This window comes from Macrotis lagotis, chromosome 8, assembly GCF_037893015.1.
Source record: "Macrotis lagotis isolate mMagLag1 chromosome 8, bilby.v1.9.chrom.fasta, whole genome shotgun sequence".
Lineage (NCBI taxonomy): Eukaryota > Metazoa > Chordata > Mammalia > Peramelemorphia > Peramelidae > Macrotis > Macrotis lagotis.
In genome coordinates this window covers 171,450,525-171,466,237 of record NC_133665.1, presented here as the reverse complement: position 1 = coordinate 171,466,237, position 15,713 = coordinate 171,450,525, and the positions used below count along the sequence as shown (strand labels likewise).

The window sequence follows — 15,713 nt, the reverse complement described above, 5'->3', positions numbered from 1 at the left end:
TATGTCAGATAACCTAATGCTTAGCAAACCATTATAATTAATAATTGCTTGTTATCTCAATTCTCATTTTTTGTTCCTTACTATAAAGATCTTTGTGATTTCATGTTTGTAACTGAAAGTGCTAAATAGCTAGTCTTCTGTGAGTCATGGCACTAGATGTATTTTGTCACCTCTGCTCTATTCTCAAGGCTTATGTGAATAAAGATAGGGTTATCTACCCGCTCCTTTCTTTGGATCATAGCTTTAGATTTGTGAGGGGCCTGAGAAGTCATCTAATTCAACCCCCTCATTTGCTAGATGAAAAAATTGGTCCAAGGAAGTGAATTATTCAAGGTAGCCTAGTTAATGAGTGGCAGCATTGAGATTGGAACCCATGTCTTTTGAGTCCAAAACTATTGTGTCCTAAATCTAATGGGCTATTTCAAATAGACAGATTAGCAATGGACAATGTATCCCTGGAATATTTGTTTCCTTTGTGAAGAGATCCAGTCTGATAGTCTCTGTTTCTTACTACCAATGTGACCTACTTCCCTGGGTCTCTTCATTTGGAGAAAAGGAAGAGGTTGGATTAGATGATCTCTGAAATGCCTTCTAGACAGTGCTCTGCTGGAGTTGCCTGTAATCATATTGCTAAAATTTCAGTGTCAGCAATTGCGACAAATCAGGACATGGATTGTGTGGGTTTTTTTCCATTTTGTAGACTTAAGAAAGTGTTGACGAAGCAGATTAAACTTAAAAGTCATTATGCAAACTTTCCCTGTTCACTTCAGTGTATTCCTTCCCCCGTTTAATAAACATTTACTGGCACACTACTGCTTCTTTCCAAAGTTGGGATTTGTACATTTCTTTTTGAATATTTTAATAACTGCATTTTAATATAATTGATTTTTTATATCCTACATATTTTATTTTATGCATTTTTTAAAAACCATGTTATTCTAAGAAGGGAGAATCTGCTAGAAGTAATGCAAAAAAAAGGTTAAAAAAACCTGAACTAGACCCATGAACAATGCTTCTGTGGTTTATCCTCTTAAAAGTCAGTTTGATAGAACAAAAAATTCATTTCTCTTGCCATCATCTAAGGAAAATATGTACCTTTAAACATAAAGAGAGCTATTGAGAGAAGGGACTGTTTTAATATTTTTCTTTATAAACCCAGTCCTTACTATATTGCTTTGGAGATGTTGAATAAATGCTGTTGACTTGGACTGGGATTGGGCTTGTGTCTACCGGTCAGATGCTGTTGGGAAGAAATGGGTTCCACATTTTGTTGGCATGTATCACATAAGAAGGTCACAAAGCAAAAGATGAGCATTCATCTTGAGGCACTCTTGTAATAAAAGTAAAAAAACCCCAGACAGTTCAAACTTCTATATTGTCATTCTTGCTGATCTACCTGTACTTTCTCATGACAAAGGAAAATGCTTTTTAACACAGCTGAACAAAGGAATAAGACTTGAATTAGAAAAACAACAAAATGAAAAGTGGAGATCATTTCTCTCTATCCTTGGTTCTGCATCTGGCATCTTACTAGAATTTGACTCAGCAGGAAGATTGTCACAAGGCTATAAATTTTCTCTCTCTTTCCAAAACCAAGGAGATGTTTCACATTATGTTTCAAGATGATTATTTCAAAATTTTGCCATTTTTACTTATTTATTCTTAGTGATGTTTGTTGGGAGAGGAGAAGTGGAGAGTTCTTAGTTCATTCTTCCCTTTAAGGAAAGGAAGAGAAGCTGAGTATGAATGGCATGGGAAAATAAATGAAAAACTAGATGGAGATCATAAACACTTCTAATAAGAGAAAGAACTAGTCATCAACACCATCTTCTTTCCAGAAAGAGGAAAAATTTCTAAATTGGGCATGGATAAGCCTTTGAGGCTCCCAAGGAACAAAAGAAAGATCAGCATCTAACCTAAGAAACCCAGTTGTCAAAATCCTCATTTCTAGCTCTCAGAAGTCAGCTTTTGCTCATGGTTAAAAGGATCCTGAACTGGTTCCACAGAAATATTCCATAGGAAGTTTTCCACCACTCACAAAAGAAACCAGCTGCAGGAAATGAACCCTATAAAAGGCAATATTCCAACTGACTACGGACAAGATCCACACTCATTCGACTATTTTTCGATTCCTGTGCCTTTAGCATGCTAAGAGGGGAATTGTACTCTGTTCACTCTGAAATTTTCTTTCAAAGAAATATAGTTAATGAAGTTTTATTATTTTTAAAAGTCAATATATTCTGTTGCTGCCTTCAAGAAGATTGAAAAAAATATATTTCTGCATTATATATTATCTATATTTGATAGGACCTGAGATTTCTTTGGTTTGGGGAGTTCCTAATGAATAACTAACTCCCTCTACCAGAGCAAATTGATCCCCTTTTTTCCCAATTCAAAGTCTTACAGAGTTGATTAGGTTGCATAAAGTGAGTGACTTGCCCCACATGTATCAAAGGCATGATTTGAACCCAAGTTTTTCAGATTCTAAGACCAGCTCTATTCACTCCCCCCAACTGGCTCTCTTGCCATACAAATTCAAGAAGGAAACGGGAATAATCAGTTTGTAGATGGGTACAACCTGGTAATGAATTAGCAGAGATATACTAGGGAAATTGCCTGAGGCACATAGAGATTATTAGTGACTTGACTAGGGTCACATAGCTAGTTCTAAGTGGGATTTGAATCAGAAATTCTTGACTCCAAGGCCAGCACTTTATCTACCAGGCTACACTTCCATTATTGACAAGAGGAACCTGAAGTCAGGGTCTTTCTTTATGGAATCTACTCAGAGGCATATTAACCAACAAAGACAGAATGTCAAAGTACTTGGAGCTTCCCAAAAGGTTGCCCCACAAAGAAGAGTAACAAAAACAGTGGAAAGCATGGACCGCCAAGACAGACTACTAAAACAGTTTACATTCATTTTCTACCTACTCCAAAACTCTATCTTTCCACACATTACAAACAACATAACACAAACACAAGTCTCCTCTAGCTTCATTGCTAGTACACAGTCACTGAATAACATAAACTTCTCGAGAGGTCAGAATACAAGAAAAGAAAAAAAATGGAAAATAAAAATGAGGATTAATTTGAGTCAGTAGCCTTTGAAAGTAAATATGACCACATGAGGCCAGATCAGTAAAATGTTTGTACCAAAAAATGGAATGATGTTCCATTGAAAACGAGAAATTCTGTTCTTTTGAAGTTTATGCCTTTATCGAAGTTCTCTAGAAGGTCAACAGCTAAGGGGTATGATGTGTGTTGAGACAGCACAAATTAACTCCTTAAGCATTATTGTAACTCCACTTCAGTCTCTAGGAGTATACAACTTAAGGAGCCAGATAAAAAGAAAATACAAAAATAAACTAAATATAACTCTTTAGTTTATAATGCATATACAATTGTTCACCTGTATCCTTTTGATTCTCTATATGAGAGAGATAGAGAGAGGGAGAGAAAGAGAAAGCAAGGAGAAGAGAGAAATCAGAACAGATACGCAGAATTAATGAGCAAGTGGACCAAAATGCCCCCCACTTATGTGTGATATATGACATTCGAAAGAAAAAAAAAGTTGCACCCTGGCTTCCCACCGCCCTGAAGTATGGGGATCAGCAAAAAAGGCTCCTTCACAGAGGTGGAAAATGCTGCACAAATAGAAAATTAGTCAAATCAAGGTCAATGTGGAATTAAGCTATGAAACATACATGGAACTTTCTAGGTGACAATTAGGTCATATGTTCTAGCCAGAGCTTGACAAATCAGTCTAAAGAGAACGAGGGCAAGCGACTGAGCTGAGAGCTGACAGACAGGAGGCAGAGAGAGGACTGCTTTATGGACTCTTGGACCCCGAATTGTTCTGAGATCTCCCCCACGGGAAAGAAAGGCCAGCCTTGCCCCTAGGGTCCTTCCTCTAAGGCCTCGCTCCTTGTTCTTCCCCTGGTGTAGTTGCTACCTTCTGATTGTGTACCAGTGACAAGTACTCTACAAACTGGGACTACACAGAAGCAAAGTAAAAATGCATTCAGGTCACGGACATGGCACAACAGAAAACAACTTACGGACAAATCGGAGCTTATCACAAACAAATGGCTTCATTGGCTAACCTGTTTTTAAGGCTGCTACAAAGTGACCGGACTTCTCACACTTGGGGTTTCACAGACAGAACCAACAGACAAGCCAAATGCTAAAAGACTTGAAGCAAGGAAAGTGAGTTGGTTTGGATCTGAATTGTCTTGAGGTAATGGAAACAGAGAGAGTGAAGACAGCATGGAAAGGAGGTGGTAGGTACTCACGAATGGTTAAATCCATCACTTGAGAGGCCAAGCAGAAGACAGGATGCTCATACATTTCTCTCTTTTTCCCTATAAAAGAGGATTTGGGCATGCAAGAGGCTTAGGTCAGAGGTAAAGAGGTTATATAGGTCACAGGTCAGAGGAAAACGTTACATTAGCTCAAAAGGAAAAAAATAGCCACAGAGTATTTTGGGATCAACACAGGATAAAAGAAAAAAAAAGGAATTTTCAAAATCGAAGATCTACTGGATTAACCATTCAGCATGCCATGAGTCACAAGAAAGGCTGTGACCACGATTAGACGAGTCTTTTTTTTTTGGAATTGTTTTGCAAGAGTACAATGACCAAAACATCATGGATAAAGGGGAAACAGAATCTCATTGGTTTAAGGCTCCGAGATACTAAGGATTTCAGACTTTAGTATCTAAGGCTCTTGAGGTATTTCTTCATCAACATAGTCGCTAGCAATATTACTACAACTTCGTTCCCAAATTCTGTCATTAGTCAGAGCTTTGCAAGGCAGTAGGAGATGCTTGAGGATCCAAATTTAAGGTGGTATTTTTCCCCCCTGCTGGTAAAAACAGGTGCTCATAAAGGAAAGTTGCATGGTAGTAATATTTTTGAGTTTGCCACGTGCCCACGCGCAGTGGACTATGCTCATGAAAGAAAACCTAGTGCATGCAGCTGGTGGATGTTGGGTTGTTGGAGTTAACAATCCCAGCATGCTTTGAAATTGGTGTCACAACCACTTTTTACAGAGGTCACATAGAAAAGTGGCTGAGCCAATCCCGGACAAGGAAGGAGAGAAGCAAGAGAGAGTGGGTAGTGTGGAATGAAGTACTTCTCTGAAAAGAGAGCTGGAAAAAAAGGATTTGTTGCTTCAAAGTACTCCCAGACCTAAAAGTCACAGTGCAAAAGATAATTAACACAACCGAGAAGAATTGAGGCACAAAAGGAAAAGTACGGACTAGCTGGTCTACTTTGGAAATGAATGCATTTTTACTTACAGATCTTAAAGTTTTCTTTATTTATTCATTTATTTTAGGGAGGGGGGGGCCTAGATTTAGCTGAAAGAAGAGAGCAGATCTTACTGAAAGGTTAGTACTATCTACAACCAAGACCTATGGAGGGAGGCAGCTGCCATGATACCAAGGCTGGGTGGGATCCAAGACCTGTTCCATTCTCGCCTACTCTGGTTACCCATTTCAGTTGAATACAACCAACTGTCATCTCCTGTGAGGGTGAACGCTGGCAAAATCAGCTGATCACACAGCACTGAAACGGTCGGTCTTCTTCCTCCTCCTCTATTTTTGTCACTCATTACCAAGTCAAGAGTTGATAAACGTCCTTTTAGTGCCCAATTCTTAAGTGTTTCTCACTGGATGCATAACAATGAATTCATTACCACTGGTACACAATTTGCATTGTCAGACAGACAAAATTGAAAAAAGGGAGGACATGTGATATACAGAACACTGAAAATTTGACACAATCTTTACCTAATTCTCTAAGGAAACAAGGACTCTGGCAGGAGCTTGGTCAGTTAATTTTTTTTTTTAAGTCCCGAAGGCAAACACTGTGGGTTTGCTTGCTTTACTCAGTTGCCATGTTTCACATGTGAGAAAAAAAATCTAAATCCAGAACGCACATTGAATTTTGCACACAGAGCTTCCACATTGATACACTTACACATCCATCAAGCTGGGTGGGCTTTTTTCAAATCTCCCTCTAGCAGCCGACAAGGTAACAATGAAAAGTTAGTGATACCTTTGGGACTGGGAGCCTCCCACCCCACCCAGAGAACCATAGCTCCACAGAGCAGATCTACTTAAAGGGATGATTAGAGATGGTCAGTAATGGTTATTTCTCAATGACTTTAAGGGTCTGGTGGTCTCGATTACCCAAGGACTGGGAAGTCAAGAGTAAATGAGTTCTGATGTAATTCCGAGACCATCTGAGAACTGATCATCTACTATCATTATGTGAAAATATTTAGAAACACCAACAAGAGGAAGATACTTTCAAGGGATGAGAAATAGTGAAAGCAGAGTCGAGATGTTGCCTCCTTCATTCATCCTTTTCTCGGACACTACTGGTGGTCATCTGTCCCCTGCTCTACTCTTTTGGGGATCAAAGGTTACGAACACTAAACATTTTAGATCTCAGGGCAATATTTGATGTCAAACACACCAAACCTTAGAAGAGACTTCATTAGCCTCATATTTTCTCCTAATTCCATCCCCCACCTTTTTCCCAGTAAACTGACTTTTCATTTTTAACTTTATTCAGCTACAACCAAGCAGCATGTCACCTGTTCTGTGAGCTTAGCTGTCAGTTCAATAAATTCAGTTGAGTCCTTAGAACACTTTTCTACCTCAGAATATCTCATTATTTATTCATCTGTCTATATGTTGCAGCTCCTCCCTGCTCGCCACCCCTTACCCCAGGAGAACGAAAGCTCTTTGAAGGCAGATTGTTTCCCATTTTTGGCTTTGTCTTCCTAGTCTAGTGCATCACCTTGCACACAGTAGGTTCTTGGTAAATGTGGAGCTATTTTTTTCCCCTTTGATGCATGAGTGTGAGGAGAATTAAATACCCAGCAGTTAAATTTTTCCAAGAGAGCATATTACAATGTTAGTCTGAGACTGGTGACAGAAGGTAATCTTACCTTCAATTTTGGCATACTCTGAGAGACGAGTATAGTTGACTAATGCAGCTTGCTCTAAGCATTTACGGATGACCATTTTTACCTCCTCTTGTGGCACTGGGGTAACAATGTCTTTCATCAAAACCTTTAGTTGGGAAAAGAAAAAGGGAGGAGCAAGAAGGGAATTCACATGCATTACTCATTCACATTGCAAAAAGACAATTGGGAATTGAAACTTATTGGGCATGGGTATGACTTTACAGAGTTCTATGCTGGTTCCAACATTAGAATACCCATAATAGAGAATGCCATAGTATTTGTTGAACCCAGGACGTGTGTGACCATGAAATGAGATAAGTTCCTGATGTAAGAATGAGGGCTAACAGAAGGACAGCCCAAGATCTGAATGCCTATGTGTCTATAGAATTATAAAAGGCCTAGAGTAGAAAGGCTTCCAAAACTTGAGTGTTCCCCCACCTCCCCCAGGAGGGATTATGGGAGGAGAGGAATAAGAATATATCATGGATTGTGATCCACACAATTGGATGGCTGGAGAAACCATATTGATAAGAGGGCAGATCTATAGAAGCTTTGAATAGTTTCCATGGAAAAATCCATCATTTATTTTTCCGTAGTCATTTACAAAGTAGCCACTAGAATCATTTTTAAAATGTTACTACCATGCATAAGATGGCAAAAGTCCATCCATGGAACAGAAAAAATACCCCCCCCCCCACCATGAAATGATTATTTTGTTCAAATTTGGGTTTAAGTCTAATGTTCATCCTATGTATGCAAACTTGAGGGAAAAAAGAGAGGTACCCAGATGTTTGAAATTTTGTTGTTAAAGCATCTGGAACTGGGGCTGTTTTTCATCCAGATGCTTGGTATAATCTAGACAGCATTCAGCTCATAAATAAAATCATTTGATAACAATCTTCTATTACAATGAGGCTCCTGTACCTTAGATTTCCAACCTGTCTTGACCTTTCACTCTTACCCTTTCCAAAAGAGAAAGTGTAGCTTTTAACGCGCCTTCAGGTCGGCCAAATGGAAAGCAATACCTGAAAGAGACATAGATTCTTTAGGCAACAAAAATATATGTGATAATTAGCACCAAGATATGAGAGTCCTGCGACTTGATTCCTATAGCAACTCCTTCTGAGGCGCTGAAAATGCTTTAATCTGTCACATTATGTTATGTTAATACTGAATCACACAGGATGTGTGTGTATGTATGCGTGTGTGTGTGTGTGTGTGTGTGTGTGTGTGTGTGTGTGTGTAATGACTGAAGGTTGACTGGCAGACTTATCTGCAGTAGGAAATAATCAGTAAATTAACCAAGGTTTGTTTTATGTCTTTATAGTGAAGGGATAATCATTTGTTAGTTTACTAAGACTTTACGCATTGGTTACAAATGTCTGTCTTTGGGGTGGTTAGGTGGTGCACTGGCCCTGGAGTCAGGAGTACCCGAGTTCAAATCCAACCTCAGACACTTCATAATTATCTAGCTGTGTGGCCTTGGGCAAGCCACTTAACCCCATTTGCCTTGCAAAAAAACCCAAACAAAAAAGAAACCCCAAAACAAAACAAAAAACAAATGTCAGTCTTTGGATACATTTGTTGAACTTTGACAAAATCCATTTAGTCCTCCAACCACTGTTAACTTTAGCTAAATGTTGTTGTTTCGTTATTTCAATTGTGTCCAAATCTTCATGATTCGATTCAGGCTTTTCTTGGCAAAGATCCTAGAATGGTTTGCCATTTCTTTCTCTAGCTCAGTTTACAGATGGGGAAACTGAGGCAAACAGGGTTAAGTGACTTGCCCAGGGTCACTCATTTAGGAAGTATCTGAGTTCAGATTTGAATTCAGAAAGATGCATCTTTCTGACTTCATGCCTGGCTGCTTCTTTAGCCAAGTAGTTCATTTTATGCAAAAAACAAAAGGGCTAGCTTGGATAATAGAGATACATGCTCGAAAACAAAATCAACCAACATCTGGGAAGATTCTATTGTATCCAGCCATGCTGGGAAGTGGAGATACAGGCATAAAAGCCAACAAGAAAACAAGCTTTGCTTTCTATAAACTTTCATTTTACTAGTGGAAACAACTTGCAAACAGACAGGTGCTCTATAAAAGCTAATATGAGAGAGGAGAGATCCCCCCAAAGCTGGAAAAATTCTTAAAGGCTTTATGGAGGAGTTGAGCTGAGTTTTGAAGGAAACTTATAGAACATAATGGAAGCCATAGAGATCCTTTAAGTTATTTCCATCTAATCCATTAGTTTGCACATTGGCATTTGGTCTTTATTGCCCAGCACCATGTTTTTTATACAGCTGGTGCTCAATAAATGTTGACTCAATATATGCTCTCTAGGAGAACAAGCTAGTCACTTTTGAAAATTCTAGTGATTTTCAGGGTACTGGATACCATTGAATGGCATCCGAATTGCTCCCTGGGAGCCCAATATTCTGAAACATATTCTCCTGGAATGCTCATTTTCTCTTAGAGAGTAATCCATGCCCTGCAAGGCTAGTGTGTTGTATTTTTCTTTCCAAGAGAGCTGGGCTGGCTATCTAGCTATCTATCCTATGGGTTGGGGGAACCTACAAGCTGTCAAGACAGGTATATGTCTTGTCTGTTCTTTCATTTGCCTAGGCTGTCTACTATTTGTTCCTGAATGGGGAGACAGATTTTTTGGATGGGGAGAGGGAAATCATCCCAGGAGACACAGATTCTACTGCTTTACAAGTTTGCAATTAGTATTCCCATTTCAGGCAAAATGAAGAACTGACATCATTTACAAATAATTTTTGCCTTTTTTTAAAAAAATTATACTTTGGAAACCTTTCTCACATTTGCTCTCTTTCCCCACTCCCTCATGCCACCAGCCTGGTTCAGGATTTCACCACTTCTTGCCTGAACTAAAGCAATAGTTGGTTTCTCTGCATTCAGCCTCAACTCTTTCCAATTTAACCTCCACATAACTTCTCAAAATGATCTTTTGGAAAAAAGTGTTTTATTTATTTATTTTTTCCAACTCCATGCAATGGTAATTTTGAACAATCTCCAATGGATCTTCTTAAAGGGAAAGTCTATGTTGCGCCTCTGTTTTAGAAACTTTATTTGCTCCCCATTGCCTTGAAGATAAAATGAAAGCTCCTTGATTTTGTATTTTAAGCCTGTGACAATTTGGCTACAAGTTGATGTTTTCTGACTGATTCTGCCTCTGTCTTCCCTATGTACTCTCTGATTGAACCAAAATGACCTTGCTGCCATTTCCATATTCAGTTTCCTACCTCCAGGCTTTTGCACAGATTGGGATGTACTTCCTTTTCACCTTTACCTCCCAGAATTCTTTGCTCCTCAGAAATCAACTCAAGGACCACCTCCTTCAAAAGTTCTTTCTTGATTCCATCAGGATTTTGTGTTTTCCCCATAAATTTGTTCTGTGTATCTGTATCTGTATCTGTATCTGTATCTGTATCTGTATCTGTATCTGTATCTGTATCTGTATCTGTATCTGTATCTGTATCTGTACCTGTATCTGTACCTATATCTATATCATCTATATCATCTATATCATCTATATCTATATCTATATCTATATCTATATCTATATCTATATCTAGCTAACTATATCATCTATATCCATACCCATATCTATATCCATATCATATCCATATCCATATCCATATCCATGTCCATGTCCATATCTAATCTATCTCTATCTCTATCTCTATCTCTATCTCTATCTCTATCTCTATCCATTTAAACATGTCCTTTCTACTAGAGAGAATGCACTCTCAGTGGTCTGCATCTGACTGCTTAATTTTTGTCTTTCTGTCCCCTGTGCCTAGAACTATGTCTGACATAAAGGAGGAGTTAGCAAAATTCTTGTTGAATTAAACTGAATTAAGATAACTCTTTAGAGAATGAGATGAAAATTTGATTGTTAATGAGTAATTGAAGTAAGGGAGCGAGTGCTGGGCTCTATGGTGGATATGAGTACTGGAAGATTCATCTTCCTAAGTTCAAATCTGGCCCCAGACACTTACTGTGTGACCCCGGAGAAGTCATTTCACCCTGCTTGCCTCAGTTTCCTCAATTGTAAAACTGGGTTAATCATACTTGCAGGAACTGCCTCATAAGGTTACAATGAGGACAGCTAGGTGGCACCATGATCTAGAATAAGGAAGATATATTCCAATGTTCAAATCCAGCCTCAGATGATTATTAGTTGTGTATCCCTGGTCATCACTGAACCCTGTATGCCTCGGTTTCATTGTCTGAAAAATGAATTAAAGCAGGGGGCAGAGGTGGCACAATGGAAAGAGAACTGGCCCTGAAGTCAGGCAGACTTGAGTTCAAATCTGTCATTAGAACACTTAATAATTGCCTAGCTGTGTGACCTTGGGCAAGCCACTTTACCCCATTGCCTTGCATTGCAACCCCCCACCCCCAAATGAATTGGAGAAGGAAATGGCAAACCACTTCAGTATCTCTCCTTAAAAGATCAAAGTTGAACCCAACTGAAAGGACTGAACTACAACAGAAACAACTGAACTAAGGCAGCCTGTAGAATAAAAAGGTTGGTACTAGAGGACATTTGCAATACTCCTTCTATCATTGGATCACCCCTTACATCACTGTAGGGTGATTGTCTTTGAGCAATCAATAATACATCAATGTTCTGGGACCTAGAATTCTGATAGGATCAAAGGAAACAGAGCTGGAAGGAACCTCAGAATCTACCAAGCCCAATCTCCTTTTTTATTGGCAGATAAAGAAACTGAGTCTCGGAGAGGTTAGGGTTAAGAGGTTATGTCAGTTGCCCAGGGTCACAAAGGAGTGTCACAAAATCCTTTATCTCCCTCAATCACAGATATAATATATTACCTAAAATGTGTGATTTGATTTTCAAGGAGAACTCGGAGTCTCTCTTTGATTTCTTCAAAGCGTTCCTTTTCTTCAACTGTCACAGTTCCTATTCCATCAGGCCTGGAGGAAAAAAACCAAAGAGATGCAAGCTATGAAGCAAATAACTAAAGACTCCCAATCTGACATTATTAAGTCAAATCTATGGCAGGAAGAAACGGTAGCTTCTGAAAGGCTAGAGCTTCCTCAAATGACCAGTCTGCCTTAAGAAAAGCACATGGGCATCTATTGGATCTATGTGATATTCCTCCATTCCAGCAGTTGTCAAAATCACTCTTTTGTCAACTTGAGCCTAGCATTAGTGCACAAGACTGTGAGAAAGTCCCATTCACGTACAGTTGTTGGCAGATGACACAGTGCTTCCAGGTTACTTGGTGACACCTTCACACACATATTACAGAACCCAAAGCACCAGGTTTCATGTTGAGATCTCTGCTAACAGCTTTTAAAAAGACTCAACTTTCAATCTGCAATTACAGATGATCAAATTAATTGTTTTGTTCTTCTCTCCCTCCTGCTCTCCGTCTATTCATTGGAGAACAACTCGTGGGTTTCTAAAGCATCCGTGAAATATTATTTCACAAATATAAAAATAGAGACATGAGCTGATAAATTTAACCTTAAACACCATCTCCAACATTTTAACAATCAATAAATCCATGCACAAGAGTCAAATATGTGCCAGGCGGTGTGTTAGGTGCTGAAGATACAAAGGCAAAAGACAATGCTTTGGGGTTTTCCATTTATTGAAAGCATATGCTTCTTTTTTTTTAGGTTCTTGCAAGGCAAATGGGGTTAAGTGGCTTGCCCAAGGCCACACGTCTAGGTAATTATCAAGTGTCTGAGACCGGATTTGAACCCAGGTACTCCTGACTCCAGGGCCTGTACTTTATCCACTGTGCCACCTAGCTGCCCCAAGCATGTGCTTCTTTAAGGATTACTCCTGGGAAATGAAATGAAATGAGTCTATATATCTGTAGGCCAATATAATGCCTTCTGAACAACATACAGAATAAAGGACTCAGCATCTCAGGACATGAGATGCTCTGTCTTAGAAATCAACCGATTTTGCAGACAATTTGGGTTATCAAGAAACTCTGAGTAGGACTCTACTTTCTAGTTTGCAAATATAGTCATCTTAAGGCCAAACAAATGGTATTATTTTTTTTAGGTTTTTGCAAGGCAGTGGGGTTAAATGGCTTGCCCAAGGCCACACAGCTAGGTAATTATTAACTGTCTGAGGCTGGATTTGAATTCAGCTCCTCCTGACTCCAGAACCAGTGCTCTATCCACTTTGCCACCTAGCTGCCCCTCAAATGGTATTTTAAAAAAAATAGGGCTTTTTGAGCATTGAGTCTGAGTGGAAGAAAAAAAACCTAATCACTAAATAAATCTGACTATACCTGGCATGATGGCAAAGTTTGTAACGAACCTCTTGTCAAAGGCTAATTGATATCCTTCCTTTTAAAATGAAAGAAAATCCTTTTTAAAGACTAAAAAATGCCCAATTTAATGGGCATGCTCCCTTCTCAAATTTCCAAACATACTATCCAAAACCAAACAAATCAAAAAAGCAAAAACCCTTAAAATCCAAATTACAGAAAAAAATCAGTGAAAACTTTCAAGATTAGAATTGCTGTCTGATCCTAGAAAAGGACCATCTTTTCAAATTTCTTAGAGAAATTAGCAATTTCATTCATAAAATTCAAATCGAATGATAGATCTTTTCACCCTTTCCTCATAGAATCTCCATTTACAAGTCTTGAATTTCCAAGGCCAAATACATGACATATTCAGTTTCATCCTCTCACCATTTTCATCACAATCCACAACTTTTTCGGCTGTGACATCAAACTGACTTTTGTTTAGAAAAGAAGACAGACAGTCACAGCTTGTAAACACAGGAATAGATGCATGCCCATGCAAACATACACATGAGATTTGGGGGAAAGTGATTAGTCACTTAAAATGTGTAGTTTCTAGAGGGGAGCAAGCCAGAGAAAAATCTCATCAAATACATTTTATAATTTAAGGACAATGATTTAATTTAAAAAAATATGTAAGACATGCTTAATGTCTCAACTTGTTTAGAGCAATACTTTTATCCTCAATAAGATCAGTTATTTTTTTTAAAATGGCAATTGAGAGAAATAGATAATGACCCTTAGTCTTCTGCATAAGATCATTCATTCATTATTAAATAAACCCTCTGTGTTGCTAATCAGAAGCAGACCTTAGCGCCAAGTCTGAGAATCCTAGGAACCCATGAAAGAAAAATGTAATCATCCAATTCTCCCAATTTGTAATCTGTCCTTATGCTGGCAGTCATAAGGAGCAGCAGAAAAGGTCAAAATAAAGATTTATTCTGATGATGAATTTTTGAATAAGCATGGGTTATTCCAGCCAAATAAGGAATTTTCCATAGGAAGCACATTTAGTTACAGATATTTTGGAAGGTGATAAACCAGTGGGGGGATAAAACTGACACAAAAAGAAGCTACGGAAAAGTAGAATGTTAGGAATATTTCCAAGTTCTATGACTAGACACATAGCTTGAAGTTGTAAGTATGACCTGATCTTCTGGGTGTGTGTGTGTGTGTGTGTCCCCTACAGCAGTGTGGTAGAGCCTAAGGATCCTTTCTCAGAGGAATGTTGATAAATTCATAAAATAAAAGACAATACATAACATTACCATGGAAACTAATTATATTCAAATTCAGTTATTGAAATATTTTTAAAATCCCCACAAGGTTACAGATCCCACATTAAGAGCTCCATGTACTATCAAACTCCAGCAAGACTGATTTGGGCTTCATTAGAAGTTTTTGGGGTTTCCAGGACATTTTAAATAATTTGTAATGGATTAATCTATAATGAATTAATCATTTTCTACTCAAAAGAAAACTTTTTATTATCTTCACTGAATATTTTGCTATTACTAAAAAAAAGATAAAAAAATATTCTCCATACGAGTTTAGGAATAATTATAAGATATCCTCTCTGCCCCTTTATCTGCCCCTCCCCCCAAAAAAGTTGGATAAGAATTGTTTTTCTTCAAATAAATTATGCATCATGGAGCCAGACTAATCCATTTGTTGTTCCCTGCATAATACATGGATTCTAGTTTTTGGCTTCATGACTTTTATAGAAAAGTCACTCACACCAGGAAAAATCTTCCTCCTCACCTTTCCTTAGCAAAATTCACAGCTTCCTTCAATAATCCAAGTGCTACTTCCTCCACAAGGTCTCTCCTAATCCTTGCCCCCTCCCCGAGTGACTAGAGCCTTTCCCTCCTCAGTTCTCTCCATTTACTTTATATTTACTTTGCATATAGTTTGCCTTTATTTATCTCCATACATACTCCCCCTGCCCATTCCCTCCCTCACTAGAGAAATGTCAGCTTCTAGAGAATATCTATAGAGTTTAGCACAGTGGTTAAACTGAATTGAAAAATGCACCTAACATAGAAGAAAGTAAATAGCATTGATAGAGCTCCTATACTAAGCATCTATAATAAGCATCTTACAAATATTTTCTCATTTGATTCTCACAACAGCCTTGGGAGATTGGTGTCATTATTTTTCCCATCTTACATTTGAGAAAAGATGTTAAGTGACTTTCCTAGGGTCGTCATCTAGCTAGTATCTAGGCTGAATTTGAACTCAGGTCTTTCTCACTTTAGGCTCAGTGTTCTGTCATCCACTCACTTGGCCCATGTAGTGGCCTAGAAATCTTTAGTCAGAACTCATAGATCATAGCTTTCCCACTGAATAGGAGTTTGGTAGATGATGACAATGTGGGGGGGGAGAAAAGAAGTGAATTCTATGAGATG

The 15,713-nt window shown here is 38.4% G+C and overlaps 1 protein-coding gene across 1 annotated transcript in view; it reads right to left on the bottom strand.

Moving 5' to 3' along the window:
• The window catches only part of CADPS (calcium dependent secretion activator), a 557,039-nt gene that overhangs the window by 141,057 nt on the left and 400,269 nt on the right, over positions 1-15,713 (bottom strand). The window contains 4 exon segments of the mRNA XM_074198830.1: positions 4,296-4,364; positions 6,964-7,087; positions 7,943-8,006; positions 11,843-11,944. Of these exon segments, the coding sequence (XP_074054931.1) occupies positions 4,296-4,364; positions 6,964-7,087; positions 7,943-8,006; positions 11,843-11,944 (359 nt within the window).